This window comes from Lathamus discolor, chromosome 5 (assembly GCF_037157495.1).
Source record: "Lathamus discolor isolate bLatDis1 chromosome 5, bLatDis1.hap1, whole genome shotgun sequence".
Classification (NCBI taxonomy): domain Eukaryota; kingdom Metazoa; phylum Chordata; class Aves; order Psittaciformes; family Psittacidae; genus Lathamus; species Lathamus discolor.
In genome coordinates, this window is record NC_088888.1 from 110,087,266 (window position 1) to 110,106,038 (window position 18,773).

Genomic DNA, 18,773 nt, shown 5'->3' on the forward strand with positions numbered 1-18,773 from the left:
ATCGTTCTTATGTCAGGAGCATCAGAGCTGGACACAGCACGGCGGGGGGCAGGTCTTGCCTATTGCCAAGCATTGAAGCATCAGTCACATGCCAGAACTCCACATTGCTGGTGTGCTATGGGTATATATTGCCAAGTCTGCCCTTTTGCCAGGGACAGAAGGTGGAGCTGTAAAAGGCACCCAAGGACAAAACAGCTGCTCTTAGACTAGGCTGACCAAGCAGATGTTAAGAAGCCTATAGTTCACGGTACTTTTCAGACCTGCCATGTCACAAACATTTCCTTAGTAGGAACTCAAGTTGAACCAGGGTTGACTCTACACCTCCCTCTTCTTACACAGTACCCCAACACAGGTTTACACACTGGGGACAGCTACATGAAATCACTGCAAGGGCAAGCAGGGCAGGTGGATGCTGCATATGTAAGCATGCAGGGGGCTGCCCCAAAGTATGGGGCCCATGAAGTATCTCAGCTGGTGCTGGAGAAATGCAGGAGAATATGTGGACTAGAGAATAATTCCTACTCTTAAAACATGGGTTTATTGCACCAGACAGTGGTGCTGCAGGTCAGATTGAAAAGGCTCTTTTGCAAATGTTGATTTCAGTTATTTTGACCTTGGCAGATATAAAATTTTTATCTGGAGTCTGCCACAAAGAAATGCTCCTCCCACAGATCTTTTTCATTATTTTAGAAGAGAGAAAGAGGGGATACAAAGATACAAAAAGCACCTGAGCTCCCTGAAAAGAAAAATAACTCATTAAGTGCTGGATCCTTCACAACCCAGAGTCTGGTGAGCACTTTGGACTGACATCCTTGAGTTATATTTTACTGCATGCAATCTGCCATACAACTGGGATTTGCTTACAGCTGATTAGAATAGGAAGCTTGTATATTATGCATGTCTAAGAGGGAACATAGCTTGATCTAATGCAAAATAAGGAAGATACTGTGTAGCAAGCATAAAATGTCTGCTATTGCATTTTCTGAAGACATACAGCAATGACCCTGAGCAAAACCACTTGAACTTTCAGACAATAAGATGATCTTGCCTGGGTCTAAATTGTAAATTGAACTTTACTGAATGCCTTTTCAAAGTGCCTGCACTCACAGATCACAAAGCATTTCACAAGTACCAATGTCAAACAAAGATCCTAAAAAAAACACTCCCTACATCTCAAAGGACTTAATGAAGTTGAACCTCCCACTGCAAGTTGCTGACTAACAAACACCAGAGCTAGAAGATAATGTAGCCACCTGATGTTTCCCTCTGCATTAAGATCAAATATACATCAGAACCATCTTGACAGATTTTATCTAATTTGCTCCTGAGAAATGCTCCATAATTTCTGTAGATAGCCTGCTTACTCTCAACCATTGCTAAAGTTAAGTTTTTCCTAATGTCTAACACCAATCTTCCTTGGTAACCAAGGAGTTATAGGCTTTTAGCACTTTGTTCATCCTTTATTTAAGGTTTGGCTCAATCTCTCAAGGACACAGATCTCTTCAGCCTGGAGAAGAAAAGGCTCCAGGGAGACCTTAAGGCAGCCTTCCAGTGCCCAAAGGGGCCAACAAGAAAGCTGGAGAGGGGCGTTTGACAAGGCTCTGTAGGGACAGGACAAGGGGGAATGGCTTTAACCTGACGGGGGGAGACTGAGACAGAGATCTGAGGCAGAAGTTCTTCCCTGTGAGGGTGGTGAGACCCTGGCACAGGTTGCCCAGAGAAGCTGTGGCTGCCCCATCCATGGCAGTGCTCAAGGCCAGGTTGGACGGGGCTTGGAGGAACCTGGCCCAGTGGAAGGTGTCCCTGCCCATGGCAGGGGCCTGGAACTGGATGAGCTTCCAACCCAAACCATTCTGTGATTCTATGACAGATATTTTACAGTTGATAATGGCGAGTCACTGAAAGGTGCAACACCATGCAATGCTCATAAAGACAGCAGAGCATAACTCTCAGCGCTCCTCACCTCCCAGCAGGCTGCAAAACAAACCTGAAGAAGACAAGCAGCATTCCCAAGCTAACCGATGGACATCGTTACATTGATGAGAAACTGATGTTCTGTTTCTAACAATGTATAAGCCTAATGGAAGGGGCCAAAAGACATTACTTCCTGCTCTGCTGTCAGCTTGAAAAGGGAGAAACACAATGAATCCAAAACTTAAATCTCTTCCAAAGCCTTGCACAGGAAACTTAGATCCCCTATGGGGCCAGTATTAAGGTTCTGCTAGAGGACATAACTAAGAGTAATGGGATGAAATTAACTAAGAAAATATCCTAACTGAATTTCTGGAGCTAATAGAGCTCTCATTTTCCCCAGGGAAGCCGTGGAAGCCCCAGTGCTCAGGAGAGCTGCAGTAATAGTGCTTTCACAATCGGAAGAATTTCTAATAACGCATGTCAGGGCTGATATAGCTCAGCGCCAGAACCATGCACAGGGCTCTGCCAGCCTAGCCCGGCACCTGCTTGCTGGAATCACTACAGGAGGAGCTTCTTTCAGGAGGGTAGATGATGCTAAATATTCTCCAGCGTAAGTGTGCGGCTGATGGAAACGCAACAGTGACTGATTTTGGCAGGGAGAAAACTTTCCTCACCAACCTGGCTCCACTTTAAAGCGGGAACAAGAATACAACCTGGTCAAATTTAACAGAGTTTGACAGTGTAAGACACTCCCACTCCCTGGCAAAAATCAAAGGACACCTCTTCCATGATGCCAGCACCATTGTCAGCATGACCATGCTGTTAACTAAAGCAGGAACTCATCCAGCTGAAAGTAAACAAGATCAGAACAAAACCAAGCAGATAAAAAGAAAACCCGAAACAAACACCATGGAAAAATTGTTTCTCATTTTGTTTAACTTCCCCTTACTGTGCCCTCAGTGGTGTACTCCTGTCATTTGCCCTGGGCCAGTTCTGGCACACCCTTGTTGCACAGCAAGCTGAACCAATTCAGTAAAATGCAGGGGGAAATAAAAAGGATTTATTTTTTTTCTGAACTGAGCTAAACTGGCTGGTACTTCCATCAGACAAGAAACATATCTGGCACAAAGCGGAGTGGCAGGAGCAGGGAAACTGAGGAGGAGGAACTGAGAAGGGCAAAGAGACAAGGTAACACCTAAGGATGAGACGGTGACAAACCGTTAATTCAGCTCAGCTGTATCATGAAACTAAACCCTCAGTACCTTGTGAAATCTAAACCCATTTCTCTTATGAATAAAGTTGTCTTGGATCACAAGGCCAAGTGGAACACCTGACTCTGTTTTGCCATCTATGAAATGGGGATACTAAGTAGCTGTATCATCTAGTCTTAATTAATCTAAATACATCCGTACAAAAGGATGCTTCAAAAAACACAGTCAAGCATTAAAATAAAGAAACAGACCCATAACATGAAACCAAATAACCCTCAACCAGAAAGCAAAGTCCCTGCCCCCTAAACAAAGTGAAATACTTTCAACTGATGAATTATTCATTTTGTTTAGAGCAGAATTTTCAGTTATTTTAATTTAATCTTTCGATAAAGCATACACTTAAAAAACAACACTCAGACTTCCCCCCTCCCCCCCGTCTTTAATAGCACCCAACAAAAATGCCTTAAAACAGGTATACAGTCATTCATTCTGCTGCCAATCTTGGATGCTTTTTTTCCCTAAAAAAGAAGATAAACTCCATTCCAACATATGATGAGAAGCACAAGTCACTTGGGGAAAAAAAAAATAGACAAGACAATACAGTTTCATTCAAAAGAGAAAGCCCTAAGGGAATTTTCAACTTCATAATTATAATGAGAGGGGTTGAAAAGAAGAAGTAAAGCAGAGAAAAGAAAAAAAGAATATCTGTGGGACAAGACGTAACGAAAAACATGAAACTGAACCAGAGACAGACTTTCAAGTTTAACCTCAGAAAGGACTACTGTAGTCTCAGCTCTGTTCCCAAAGGAGGGTAAGCCACACGACATCACCACCGCACACAAAACTCAGCATATTTCATGAGCAGGAGGCTCAAGAAGAGAGCAGGTCAAGGTTGATATCACTAGAACAGCAGCGAGAGGGAGCTTGCACTGCAGTTGTCTGAACCACACCTAGTCTGCAGTTAAATATAGAACTTTACTTTCTGGAACTATTGCTCCTCTTAACCTTCAGAGCATAAATATTCGGAGAGATATTAAGGAGAAAAAAAAAAGAAAGAGGGAGAAAGAGTCCTGAACCTATTGTCCGAAATCTAAGCCTAGCAACTAATAAACTACCCTGGGAGAATTTCCAAAAAAGCAGTAAAGACTGGAGAATTGAATTACAGAAACCACAAGCAGCATTCCGGAAATCCAGTATAAACCAATTAGTTTCTTTAATACACATACCCTGTATACAGACACTTACGTACATTTAAGTATACATGCTGACCCTAACTCTAATCTTAATTATAACGGGTTGGCATCAATACAATAATGAACTGCACTGGACTTTTTGTTTCTTTAAATATTTTTTAAAAAGAGAAACTAGCCCTTCAACCCTTCTCATTCAGTTCATGTGCCAAATCCTGACTGGTGCTGTGCATTTTCAGTTGGAGAGCCTGTTCCTAGAAGCAAACCTCTCTAATTTTTGCAATCAAATTCAGATTCTTTCCTTGAAGTGCTCTCAGCTGGTTTGACACATCGACTTTTAGCAACTGCATTTCTTACCAACTGAATCAAAGTCAGAAGCACGTACCAGAATTAACTGATAGAGCAGCCCAAGACTTTGATCCTTGCCAAAAGTATCTTTATACAGCTTCACACCGATGTTTCAGAATTTATAGGAAGACATAGTTCTGCATCACCTACACAAGTTTCCATTAAGGTCTAGATCCAACCCTCTTATCTTCAGGCATTTAACTAAATCACCAAAGTTAGGTCTAATTGCACAAGGCTCCTCTCTTTTGTAGCCAGAGAAGAAGGAGCATATAGCCCTCATATGAGTTGCATTAGTGGGATAGAATTGCGTTCTGGATCTCTATTTCTCATTACTGAATAGCTAGAAGCCAAGATGAACAAGCACTTTACTGAGGTTCCCAAATAAGAATCTCAAAACTAGATGCCTAAATCCCTGTGTTCATCAAGATCTGCAAATCCCTGTGTGCACCAAAATCTAGGTGTACCATCAAGATGCTGCAGGACAGAGACACACAATGCAATGAAATTTGTATTGATTAAAGAAAATAGTCCATTAAACTGGGTAAGATGCTTCCACTCACAATCAAAACTTAATCCTTCAGAAGAAAATGCAAATTACCAGATAAATGGCACAGACCACACGAGACGTCAATTCAATTTGGACCATTTCACTGGTCCAAATGCTCATTCCTGACCCTATGGCATCCAGTGAACCTGATCTGCTTGGGCCAAACAGCCAGGGGTCTGGTTACCTCCAACCTGGCTGCTGTTAATCAGTCATACTAGCACAAGCCTAGAGGACTCCAGTGACTTGTACGTGAAATTAGTTAGCTTCTTCCTAAGGCTCACAAGAGAGTGCTTCTCTTCTACTCTTTCAAAACTTGTAATATAAAATAGCTCATCCTTTCCACTCAATTAGGCCTATTAAAGTGTAACAGTTAAACAACCATAGTCCCAACTTGCTTTACAGTGTAGTTTTATTGTCACACAAAGCTTTTACCACGGCTCGAGTTTACTGTGTTCTTGCATCAAGCAAACATCCTCAGCCACACTTTCCAGTACCCACACCCAAGGCTGTGAAATCCAGTGCTCGCAGTGACCTAGCAAAGGCTTTGCAAATAAATATTAAAGCCAAGATGAAGGCAATGTGGCAGAAGTCTCCATGAAATAGCAGAATATGAAGAAAACTCCAGCAACAAAGACCTTGCAGAGCACAAGACACAGCAAACAAACCCAAGAATGACAAGAAAAAAAATTAGATCAAGTCATTATGTATCTCTATATACAACTGGATGGTTTCCAATGTCAACACGCTGACTTGCTTCTCTCCGTATCCACAATCGAAACTCACACCTTTCTAACAGACACATACCAAACCATTACAGGTTGCCTGACTTCTTCAGAGTGTCACAGCAGAGACTGGCTTTGGGAGAGAGAAGGAGAAAAGGGAGCACTTGCTTAGCTTTTTCCTCCTGCTCTGTGTTTCCACAGTGCCTAGCACAAAGTAGTCTAAGGCACTATCGTGATTCAAACAGCAAATAACAGCAGTTATCATACTTCAAGCCAGACAGAAACCAAGAAGGAAAATACCCATCCCCAAAAATCTCTAATTTTACTTCAGAGTAATTCAGTATTTCACACACAGAGGAGTTAGTAAGGACATGGTACTGTCCTGAAGGTACATGGAGCTGTAATGTTCTGCCATTTTACATACTGCAATCAGGATGGTCACACAAGCATTTTAAAGTGCTAAAGATCCTACTGCACATCGTACTGCCTGTGTGGAGGAGGACACCATAAAAACCCAGTCCCCTACACTATTAGGCTTCAGGAGTTTGCATTAGCTGGGTCTAGCAAAGAGAACAGAACAGATTTCAAACATTTACATTATTTCCTTTGGGGAAACATTAAGCCAAAGCCGAAAACATCAGTGCAGTGCCAGGACAGAACAGGGAAACAAACACTTCGTTACTGGTATCAGCCCTGCAAAGACCTTGTGACAGCCTGTGGCCACACAGATGTATGTCCCTCTTGTTTGTAAAATGGCTTGGGTCCCTGAGGGAGCTCAGTGTTTTGACAGCTTAGGCAATGGAGGCACTTTCCTGCTTCTGATCAGTTCCAGAGGCCCTTGTGCACGCAAAATGAAAGAGAAGCATTATGGAAATGGCAGAAGATCCTAAAAATTTGCTGGCCAAGAACTCAATGGAGTTGCAAAGCAGAGAGGAGTATAGCACACACAGAGTCATCTGGTGCTTCCATGGAAAGGAGGTTCCTCACACTCTCTGAGGGAAGAAAACTCCTCCCAGCCATTTAGCCTGTACCAGAAATAAGCATTCATTCCTAAACTACATTTGAGTTCACTAGCCCTTTTCTATTATACGACATTATCCACAAAAGAGACATTAGCGTAAGGAGAGGGAAAGGCAAAGCACATAGGCAGCCAGGAGCCCAGACTCAGAGTGCTTCGTCTCTGCAGGACCGAAGGGCTGGGAGCTCTAATGATCACCTGCCACTCTGCATATGTATTTGAAAGATCCACTTTGCTCTGTACTGTTCCCAGCTCATGTAAAAGGGTTGTAAGAGCCTTTTTGGACAAGGAATCTACTGCTTGTTAGACAAAGTTTTGCATCCTGAACAATTACAGTGGTGCAGAAATGCCAGTTACAACTATAACATGACTCATTATGAGGACAAATGAGTAAACTGGGAAAGGAGAAATGCAGAATGTAAAGAGCATGCACAGACCCCCACTGAGACAGAGCCTGTGTTAGGCTAAATGGAAAGATTTCTGCAAAAGCAAAGGAAGAGCTGAATGTCAATGCTCCCAGACTGAGCTATGGACAAGATGTTTTAGGGGCTACAAAAAATGAGGTGTTGTCCAAAGGAGTATATTTTTTAAAACAGAAACAGTAAAATGGTTCCTCCTACTCTACCATCTAAATTCAAATTATTACACTGTTACTGGCTTAAGATGCTAAAACACATCCACAAAAATGAAGCTGGTGTTCACCAGAGCAGGAAAAAGGACACCTGCACTGGCTTTAAAATGCCCATCTCCAAAACCCCCAAGTGACGTACCTTTCCATAACAGCCAGGCACTCCTTTCTCCAGGTGAACCGACTGCCTCGCCGTAGTCTGAAGGTCCCAGAGGTAGCTGTGACTGGGGGAGGCGTCTGTCTCCATTCTGGCTCTTCTATTGGAATAGGAGCGGGTCTCATGCTTAATGTAGCCCCTAAGAATAATAAATATTGTGTTTCCTAATGGATTAAAAAACATGCTCATTTTCTCACTCCTGCTCATGAAAAAAAGACAAGACAGATGATAAACCATTTAAACTAAAAAAGCAAAGCATTATCAAACACAGACACCTTGAAGAAACACAAAGCCAGCTAGAGTTCTCATCCCCAACCTCCGAGCCAGAGAGGTATCAGGTGAGCGTGGAAATCTAATGGAGACATAACCAAGCTGACAGCCTCTTTGGAAAAGCTGTCCTATCTTCATTGAGAGGAAAGGGTGAGCTATGCCCCAGCTGGGATTTATTTAGGCGTGCCGCTACCTTTTCTGCCACAAAACGAGAAATAGCAGGTTTCTCTTTAACTGTACATCAGTCTCAGGAAGCAAAAGGTAAATTTATGCCCAAGGTATTTCAACATGTCCAAAGAGCTGAGTAAACACTTGAAGCAGCTTCACCAATAGAAACACCCTCCATAACCTGTACAAACATGGGCTCCGAAAGTGCTAGGTTGCCTGAAAAAGTGACTAAAAGCAGATTAACATCACACCTTTCCTCTTCTGTCCCCCTTCTATGGATATATTTTTCTTTTCAAGAATCCTGAGCTGGAAAGCATCAAGCAAGAGTCAGGACTTGGCAAAATGCCTTCAGGAAAGCCCCTTTGAAACTTACCACTGATTCTTTCCACAAGAGTCTCTCAGTTAATAAATCAAGATAAATCAAGCAAACTGAAAGACTGATCTTTCATACATCCCTTGGTGAGGATGGGAACCTGGTATAGGACATTAGTACGTAAAACAGGGTATGCTCTGAAGGACAGCTTTGTGCTCAGTGACTTCCTTTGGAGGGAAGAAAGTTCTTGTGTGCAAAAAATTTGAAAAACTCCAGTTGCATGACAAGATAAATCACCATTTGTATCCCATGAGCATACTGAGCTCTACTGGAATTCATGCACAAAACTAGCCTGGATAGATGCAAGAGAAGCAGGCAGCTCTGCTCACACCAGGAAAACAGTACTGGGCACATGTAAAAGCAGGGCTGAAAAAGCAAATCCCTCTGGGTACTCAAACTTACTCAGAATGGTTAGGATTTAATAATGAAAACATACTGTGTTGGTGAAATAAAACTGCTTCTTTAATATAAAACAGAGTAAAAGGGTCAAGGGAATTTAAAGTTTAACCAATAAACAAATTCCTAGAGAGTTAAAAAGCAAGAAATTAGCTATTTAGGCACTTGGCTGTGTTCCTTTCCAGAAACGCACAGTGAGTATTTTCCTTACTGCTAGGGCCTTGTATCAGTGTTAGGTATCAGAGCCCAAAATAGCTTAAAATTCTTACCCAGGAGAAGTCTCTAGGAAGGGAAGCCCACAACTCTGCCTTGCACGCACAACGGATGGTGGCTCTTCCTAATTCCCAGCTAATGAGCCTACATGGATTACTTACTTTTATTGACATGTGAAATATTTCCTATATTACCAATTTATCACAGAATCACAGAATCCCAAGGGTTGGAAGGGACCTCAAAAGATCATCTAGTCCAACCCCCCCACAAGAGCAGGGTAACCTACAGTACATCACACAGGAACTTGTCCAGGCGGGCCTTGAATATCTCCAGTGTAGGAGACTCCACAACCCCCCTGGGCAACCTGTTCCAGTGCTCTGTCACTCTTACAGTAAAGAAGTTCTTCCTGATGTTAACGTGGAACTTCCTATGCTCCAGTTTACACCCATTGCCCCTTGTCCTATCACTGGATATCACTGAAAAAAGCCTAGCTCCATCATCCTGACACCCACCCTTTACATATTTGTAAACATTGATGAGGTCACCCCTCAGTCTCCTCTTCTCCAAGCTAAAGAGACCCAGCTCCCTCAGCCTCTCCTCATAAGGGAGATGTTCCACTCCCTTAATCATCTTTGTGGCTCTGCGCTGGACTCCTTCAAGCAATTCCCTGTCCTTCTTGAACAGAGGGGCCCAGAACTGGACGCAATATTCCAGATGCGGCCTCACCAAGGCTGAGTAGAGGGGGAGGAGAGCCTCTCTTGACCTACTAACCACTCCCTTTCTAATGCACCCTAAGATGCCATTTGCCTTCTTGGCCGCAAGAGCACATTGCTGGCTCATGGTCATCCTCCTATCCACCAGGACCCCCAGGTCCCTTTCCCCTTCGCTACTTTCCAGCAGGTCAACCCCCAACCTGTACTGGTACATGGGGTTGTTCTTCCCCAGATGCAAGACTCTACACTTGCCCTTGTTAAATTTCATCAAGTTTCTCCCCGCCCAACTCTCCAGCCTGTCCAGGTCTCGCTGAATGGCAGCACAGCCTTCTGGTGTGTCAGCCACTCCTCCCAGTTTTGTGTCATCAGCAAACTTGCTGAGGGTGCACTCAGTTCCCTCATCCAGGTCATTGATGAAAATATTAAACAGCACCGGTCCCAGCACCGACCCCTGAGGAACTCCACTAGTCACAGACCTCCAGCTAGATTCTGCGCCATTGACCACAACTCTCTGCCTTCTTCCTTTCAACCAGTTCTCGATCCACCTCACTACTTGATCGTCAAGCCCACACTTCCTTAGCTTATCTATGAGGATGCTGTGGGAGACAGTTTCAAATGCCTTACTGAAATCAAGAAAAACTACATCTACCACTCTACCATCATCCCTCCACCTAGTCACTTCCTCATAGAAGGCTATAAGGTTGGTCATACATGACTTCCCCCTCATAAAACCATGTTGGCATTTCAAAGAAATTTCCTTATCTACTCTTTCTAGTTCTTGCAGAGTGTAGGGGTGTGGGTCAGCATCAAGTTGCTAGGATTTAAATGCACTTCAAGAATAAAAAAAAAATAGATTAAAAAAGAAACAGGGGAGAAGGGGACAAGAAATTACCTTTCCCTGCATTGCCTTAGCAGTATACTTTCCCTACCTGACAAATTTATTTCAAAAGGGAGAGTATAGAAATATCAGTGATGCCTAACAATCTAATTGTAGATTTAGATTAGATATTAGGAAGAAATTTTGCACTGTGAGGGTGCTGAGGCCCTGGCACAGGCTGCCCAGAAAAGCTGTGGCTGCCCCATCCCTGGCAGTGTTCAAGGCCAGGTCGGACGGGGCTTGGAGCAACCTGGTCTAGTGGAAGGTGTCCCTGCCTGTGGCAGGGGACTGGAACTGGATGAGCTTTAAGGTCCCTTCCAACCCAAACCATTCTGTGATTCTATGATTGAGATAAGAGGCACAAAGTACTTCTGTTAAATTTGCCTGAGATTTTTCTCATAATTCTTTCTCAGAAAAGAATCTGCATTTAAAGCATAACTTTGCTCCTGCTACTTTTATATTCACTTATTGAATAGAAGATGCTTGCTTTGTTTTAGTAGCCTTGCAAGATCAATTTACTTATTTCTCTTTTACATGGGGTAACATCAGTATCAGTAGCAGGTCAGAAAGAAGTATGCTGAGAATTACAAGCAAGTACCCATCACTGGTTTTGCACACAGGTAAAGTCCCATGCACCTGAATGCATACAGAGGCCCAAATGTGCTTGGCTGCACAAGTGGCAAAAGTGGAGGACATATGCACTGCTGCCACTTTTGATAAGGTAACTATGAAACTTTTCTTCATCATGCTCAACTAAATGAGCATCTGCGGATCCCTGTTTGAATGCTTCATTTCAGTCTTGCTACCCAGCTCAACTTCTTTACAACTTAGTAAGTTTCACCTTTGTTACTAGGTCAGATTCTTTTTACAAACCCCTCAAACACTTAAGAAGAGGAAATTCTCTCTTGAGCAGAATGAGCAGAGCAAAAGCAGTGTAAGATTTTCATCTTAGGATATGCATCAAAAAGCAATACATCTTTAAGGGGTATAGAGGTGAAACATCTGGGAAGAACTGCTTTTGCACAGAAAAATGAAATGCAACATCTCTCACTCCCTGCCAGTGCCACGCACCTTTTGCAGCAGTACTGTATTTCCATTATGCAAGCCAGCATCTTCACAAATGCCAGCTATGACTTTGGGGATGCTGCAGGTGGGTTTTGGGGAGAGGAGGCAAAAGTGGTGCTCTCCAGCTGGAATGCAGCTCTATCTCTATACTCAAAATTCCTCATGGCAAAGGCCTGCTTTCTCTCGGCACTTCCCAGATACTTTCCTGAAGAAAGAGCATTGCTCTTAGGAGTGTCACATGCAATTCCTGATCCACATCACATGTCTCAGAGAGGCCCCATCATACAGGGGTGATGCGCAAAATGGTTGGAGCAAGCCTCAGGCCATCTCCCAGCTCCAAGAAATCATTTCCTGGCAAGCCTTTGCAGCAAGTACTTATCATATATTTATACTGATAAGAACAGATGTCATGCTGTATTTTTAGCCAGGCTGACCTGAGATCACATAATAAACACCTTTCAGTTACTCCTCAGCCAGGCTAGATTTTAATCAGCAGCCTGCACAGCAAAATCTTCCCTACAGAGCTCATTGCTTGGATAGAGAGGATCAAAGCAGGGACTATTTTCTCTTTACTCTGTAAAATAGTAAATCAGCAACAATACATTTCCAGTTCAAATCTCATGGGATATCCAGCCCCTGATTTTTTCCTTTTTTTTTCTTTTCTTTCCCTTTTGAAGGCTTTTCTTCTATAGCTAAACAAGAACTGCTATGGGAATAACACGAGAGATGTTACAACTTGATAATAACTACCTTTCTTTTTCCCTTTTGTTCAAGGAGGAAGAGCACATGGTTTTCTCCAAGGTGACCACAGCTGCCTTCCTATTACAGAAGGCTGGCAGAAATAAATATCCAGACTAAATGGAATCAGTCTGTATCCATCTGTAACTTCAACACATCATTTCTAGATGCCAGCTTCAATACGCAGTACACGGAGGCAAAAGACATGCCAAAGTTTCTTGTGACAAACTTTCCTCATTGCCCAAGACCCAGTGCCTGCCAAACTAATCAGACTAGCAACTAGCAATGTAAAAAGGAGTATTTACTTATTTATTTAAAACTTATGGGCTCTGAAAAACAGTCAGAGCATTACAGGACTCTGCACTAGTACACCGGCTTCTGAAACATATACTATTTATCTACTGCCAAAATGCTCTCAGTCCTCTACAAAACACAAGAGATGTGGTGCCTGTCCGAAAAAAACTCAGGTTAAATCAAAAGTATGCCTATTAACTGGACGAAAGACCTTTCAAACATCAGCATTTAGCATTGACTTCTTCCCTTCAACAAAAAACTGCTTTTCACCCTAATTGGCAACTGCTTCCAGAAAGAATTTACAATCACCAGTACACTGGAATTCACAGCATTGCCCTTAACTCTGACATCACTCCTACCGGGAAAATGTTGATCAAGAAATTTTTGAGCAAGATTATTGCATACAGTAGGAAAAGTTGTTTTATTTCCTGATACGTGAGACCTTGTCTCTTTTGCCATGTTCAAGTCTGCTGTTGTCTGAACACCCACCACCAAAGACAGAAGTATGGAACTTGTCTATGCAAACCAGCAAACAAAACCAAGCAAATAACAAACGGCATATTCAAGAGTTCAAAGCAAGCTGACAAATAAGGAAAGTAATGGAATTGCTGAGCCTCTTCTCCATAGGAGCGACATCTCAACAGCAGCAACATGTCAAAAACATTGTAAGGCTCCACAACACAAAGTTCTTGGGTTAGCAAATGCTGGACTGCTTGTGGACGATTTAAAGCATTATATAGCACATTATACATTTGAAAAAAGAAAAATAAAGTACATTTTGATGTATTTATAAGTCCTCTTTTGTTTATATAGGCATAGCAATAGACAGTCCCTGCTGTGAGGAGCTTACAGGCAAGGCAGGCAAGTCACACACTGTAAACGGTCTCATCTTTATCTACGAGATGGGAAAGTGAGGTGCAAAGGAGAAGTTGTTTGCCAGAAAAACTGGCAGAGTCAAGGAAAGACTACAGGTCTGCCAAGTGATCACCACTGCTTTCTGTACTAAACAACTATTCTTCGTTAAGAGTTCTTAAATTGATTATATTTGATACCCTAGCCCTTTAAAACTGTTTCAATTCTAAGCAAAAGTTTTCTTCCCATTATTACGCAAATGAATTCAGTCAGAAAATGGACTAACTCTGAAAATCCAGTTTTCCAAATTAAGGAACTGAAGAAATGGGGGAAAACTAAAAGCTCCCAAAGACCTCACTTTGTCCATTGGCAACTCAAACATGTAGGTGCCTCTGCACAGACAGATCTGACTCTATCAAAGGGGAAGGATTGAGATTTTATTCCAAGCAGCTGGAATTGGAAAAGATGGGATATATGATTCTGTAATATAAAGCCAAATGCCACTTCCTAGTGAGAAACAGAAAAAACACATGCCAGTCATTTAATTTTTCTTCACGGAAGGACAGACTTTTGCACTCTACAGAAAGTGCAATGACAGCATTGATTCTTTTGAACACGGCAGGAAGTTCTGCTGATTTTCTCACTTTCTGACTCTACAGATGATAGCTGAATGGCTAGTCTAGTCTACTAGTCACAGGATACTGTAAGTAGTATCCAAATCTTAGGCTCCAAATTGGTTTTGTAACAGTAATTTAAAGCCACAGTTCTTTGGACAAGGTTGTACCTTTGTTAAGACACTGCATACACTTGCATGTATCCATGTTAATTATCTCTTGGCTAGCCAATCTGACCTGCAATATAGTAGATGGCAGTAATTCAAAGCAGTGGGTTATCCTACAATACATAAATACCACCACATTTTCCTCAAGCAGACTTTTCCAACAGCTACAGGAAAACTGAGAGCTCCTTCCTTTACCTCAGTCACTAAAAAGAAACCAAATGTTCCTTGGTTCTAAAAGGAATTTAAATGCATCTAAATAGTCCCTTGGCATAGGCTGAGGAGCCATTTTGCCTTTTACACTTCTTGGAAATGCTGTGCAATAACTTTTGTTTGAAAACAAGTTACACTCAAGCAGCAACTCCAGATTTTTTTCCATGTGTGTATAAAGAAAAGTGAACAAGACTTTGGGAAGACAGTGCATTGGAGAACTAGAGATTAATGTCGATTCATTTCAATTTAAGCCATAACCTTCAGTGTTCTAAGTCTTCCTTTCTTAGATGCTTCTCAAGAGTGAAAGGACAAACAACATGTGAGCTTGTGGATGTGGGGAAAGAAAGAAGTTTAAGAGGAGGAAGTAAAGATTTTAGTGCTAAGTTTGACACAGCTTCGCTTAGCTCAGCACAGAATACTGGTTCTTAAACAGTTCCAAATGGCAAGGTGCAAAGCCATGAGAAAGATCCACACAGTTTTCACTGTTAGTGGAGAAACTTCTGTTTTGGGGTTTTTTGTTGTGTTTTTTCGTGGTTTGTTCCCCCCCCCACCCCGACTACATCTTCCAAACCCCCTTTAGTTCTCTCCACTGTTTTGGAGGCATTACCTTGCATAAAAGGGACGTGGCTGAGAGTTACTTCATAGGGTACAACTTGAGGCTTTCAAGGCAGTTATACTGGTAACTGCTGGTCCTTAGTATCACAGTTCCGTGCACTGCAAAATCAAGGCTTCTTGGCAATCCCTGCAGCTTGACAGCACCTCACAACCCTTGGCACTTTCATTCTTTGAAACCATTTTCTAAATAGGTGCTTAACAGAAAGGATGGGCTCAGCCATGAATCTGAACCAGCCCGACTTTAAGCTCCAGTTTTTCATTCTCTAACCAACTAACAGCTTCAGCCTCTTTGATTTTCAGCTTATACACAAAGCAGAAGTTGTAAAGATCTGTTTTCACTGGAATTTTTCTTAATAGAATTCTGATATAAAGCCAAATTCACATTAGGGAGTCCAAGTCTTAAGTTTCTTAAAACAATTAGACAGTTAATTTAATCATGCCATCGTTTAAAGGAAATGGAATGTAAATATTTTGATCTTTACAATAAAACCGCTAAAGGGAAAAATAGGAACTGTTGTCAAAAAAAAAAAATTCTATGGAGAAGAACAATGCAAGGAAATTAATTCTACTGTGATTTTGAAGATTGCTGGTGAGTGAGAAGATAACGAGGAGCTTTACTTTTTGTATTTAAGATCTATTTTGAGATTTGAAGAAGCAGGTGGGATTTGAGAGGCACATCTCCAACTTATCACTCTATCAACATCCCATCCAAAGCGAAACTCTCTGAAGTTATCTCAAAGTTCCTCTACACAAAACTGGTTTTATTTTTTGATGCAACATTCTATTATGCAGATGTTATGAATGTTTTTTATTTGTTTTCTCTGAAGAGCCTCAGCATATATTTCATGTTACCTGACTACAACTTCACTTGAAAGCTTCTGATTCCCAGAGCTAGCTACACTGAGAGGAAAGGGTAACATGACTAAGGAACTGGACACACGGCTATGGATGAGTCAGCTATAGATCATTTACTGCAAAGCAAAGTGCACATTTGTTCCTACTCTCCTAAAAAAAAGTAAACTGGTCAGAGGGAATACCTCTACAGGACACCAGACTAAGAGGTGAATGATCAGTGATAATAAAAAACAGTGACAAAAGGCTTTATTTATTTCCGTAAATAAAACAGCAGGAGATGTTTAGGCTGTATTTGTTTACCAGGATTTGTCTTCTCAAGCTGGTACCATCTGTAAAATGCCCTTTTCTTCTGTTCACTCAGGTCCGACCCCTGCTGCAATAGCCAATGGGAGATCCGGCTCTGGCTGATACCTGTAAAAAAACAGAACAAAGGAAAAGGAGAGAAAGAGAAAGAGAAAACTTGCTCTTTTCGAAACATTTTAAAATGGTTTATATACTGATAAAAGGTGTCTTACAAAGCTCAGGAACTCATAATGGTTCAACCACAAAAAAAGTATAGTTCAAGCTTGCCCATCCCCATCCCTAACTGTTTTGACTTCTCCCTGTTATCTTCAAACTTTACTCAAGGTACATCCTGGAATCAGCACAATCAACCTACAAGCAAAGAGGGTACAAACTGGGAAGGCAAATCTACCACTGACTTGAACTGTTCACAACTTCCCACATTCTGGAATTTTGTCATCTGTGAAATGGGAACAAGTCCCTTACCCACTATTATATATCTGAAGAATGATAGTTGGGAGATTGTTACCATTCAAGTCCTGAATAAGAAGGGAGATAAACACAAAACCAGATTATGTGATATAGATCAAATCAGTCCAGAAATGGAGCAAGCCAACTACCAGTAGCTATAACAGCAGCCAGAAAACAGACAAATGGCGACTGTCTCTCAGCAAAGCAGGATTCATGCTCTAGGTATCCACACAAGATTAGGGACAGAAAGTTCCAGAGTTTTTTAGGCAGGAATTCAAAGAAAATACTAAAATAGGAAAAACCTCTAGAAGTTAACAGTGATTTCCGAAGTGTGACATTGAATGAAGGATCAATGCAGAAAGAGAAAAGAAGTGATTAGAAGGAGAGGAACCACATAATGCAAGAGGTTTAAAAGTGCACTAAGAGATTCATTTGAATATATCAAAACACATGTAGTTTGCTGAACAACTGAAGCAGTACTGGAGGATTTCTAGTGCTTTCCACAAGACTCCTCAGCTAACAGCAAGGGTTAATAACATCTAAACTCACCTGAGAAGTAAATTTTTAGGAGGTGCCCCAAGAAATAATATACGGCTGAACACCACCTGCGCTACCACCTGCTTGGTGATAATACTGAGGCAGGTAGAAGGCTGGTTTTCACATGGAAACCAAACTACCTCTCCCCTCTTGAGACGCATCAAAGTTTTATAAGATCTCATAATCATATTTAACTCATGAAAAACAACCCCCTGTAGTTTTACCACTTCTAATAAGGGGGTTTTACTATGTGTGGGGTTTGGTTTGTTTTTTGTTTGGGTGCTTTTTTTGGTTGTTTTTTTTTTTTTTTTTTTTTTGCATTGAAACACTTGAAGCTAGTTAACCTCACAATGATGCAACCTGGCTCTCAAGTATCATACTCAGGGGAATTTACTCTAACTGGATTTTTACAGTGCAGAGTTTATGTTCTTAACTGTTCTTCCTTACAGAGGATTTTGGAGCATATGAAGTTTTAATTGTCCTGGGGAAAAGGGACAGGTGTATTTTGTTTTGAGTATAGAAGCTTAGTGCTATTCAACAGAGCTCTGCCCACAAAACCTACTCAGGTGTGACTTTGTTTCCTGTACATCTACTGACATTCTTAACACCCATTCTCAGTGACTGCATTTGCCCCACAGCTGGAAGATTTCAGAAACAGCTGGGGCACTCAGGAGTTGATCATCCCCATTGGGATATATTAGTGAGTTCGTATTAGTAGGGAAGCAAAATTATTCAGCTAAACACAAACCTTAAGATTCTGCCAAATTTACATTGAGTAACTGTGGAAGCATAAAAGTTAATACCAAAATGAGTCACTAAAAGTTGGTAAACCTCTCTGACCCAAAACAAGGCTTCAGTGTAATTGAAATCTCACAATCCAGATGCCTGATGGGCACTGAAAAGACCAAATTTTGAAAATCTGCAGCTCTTCCTTTACTGTTACGATTTAGAAAAGTCATTTCTTTAACACAGTGCTGCGGGTCACAACTGTTCATGTCTGCTTTTGGCTGCCTGGCTCCTATTAATCAATGGGTAACAGCACCATTAATTAACTTGTTTACTACAGTCCACTTAGGCTTACTGCAGTGAATTAGTATTTGTTGAGTGTTTGGATAACAACATAAGATACAAATGAAAATCATTATTACATAAAATTATAAATAGAGATTAAGTATCTTCAACAAGAGGCTACTGGAAAAATCCAAATGCTGCTCAAGAGGCTGCCTGATAGGGTCACAAAGTGGTACAGATGCTGGCCACTCCAGACAATGTGCTCAAGACAAAGCAAAGGATCAGGAGCCAGAAGATTCAAGCTGTGTACTTCCGTG

At 41.6% G+C, this 18,773-nt stretch overlaps 1 protein-coding gene across 19 annotated transcripts in view; it reads right to left on the reverse strand.

Moving 5' to 3' along the window:
* HMBOX1 (homeobox containing 1) overlaps window positions 1-18,773 on the reverse strand; it is a 113,887-nt gene that overhangs the window by 24,658 nt on the left and 70,456 nt on the right. For all 19 annotated transcript variants that reach the window (XR_010613285.1, XM_065681902.1, XM_065681907.1 and 16 more), the window contains 2 exons: window positions 16,456-16,566; window positions 7,721-7,874 (listed from right to left, as the gene is read on the reverse strand). Coding sequence is in view for 18 of the 19 variants with exons in the window: in XM_065681902.1 (XP_065537974.1) it covers window positions 7,721-7,874; window positions 16,456-16,566 (265 nt within the window). In the remaining variant the exon portion in view is untranslated. The remainder of the gene's footprint in view (window positions 1-7,720; window positions 7,875-16,455; window positions 16,567-18,773) is intronic.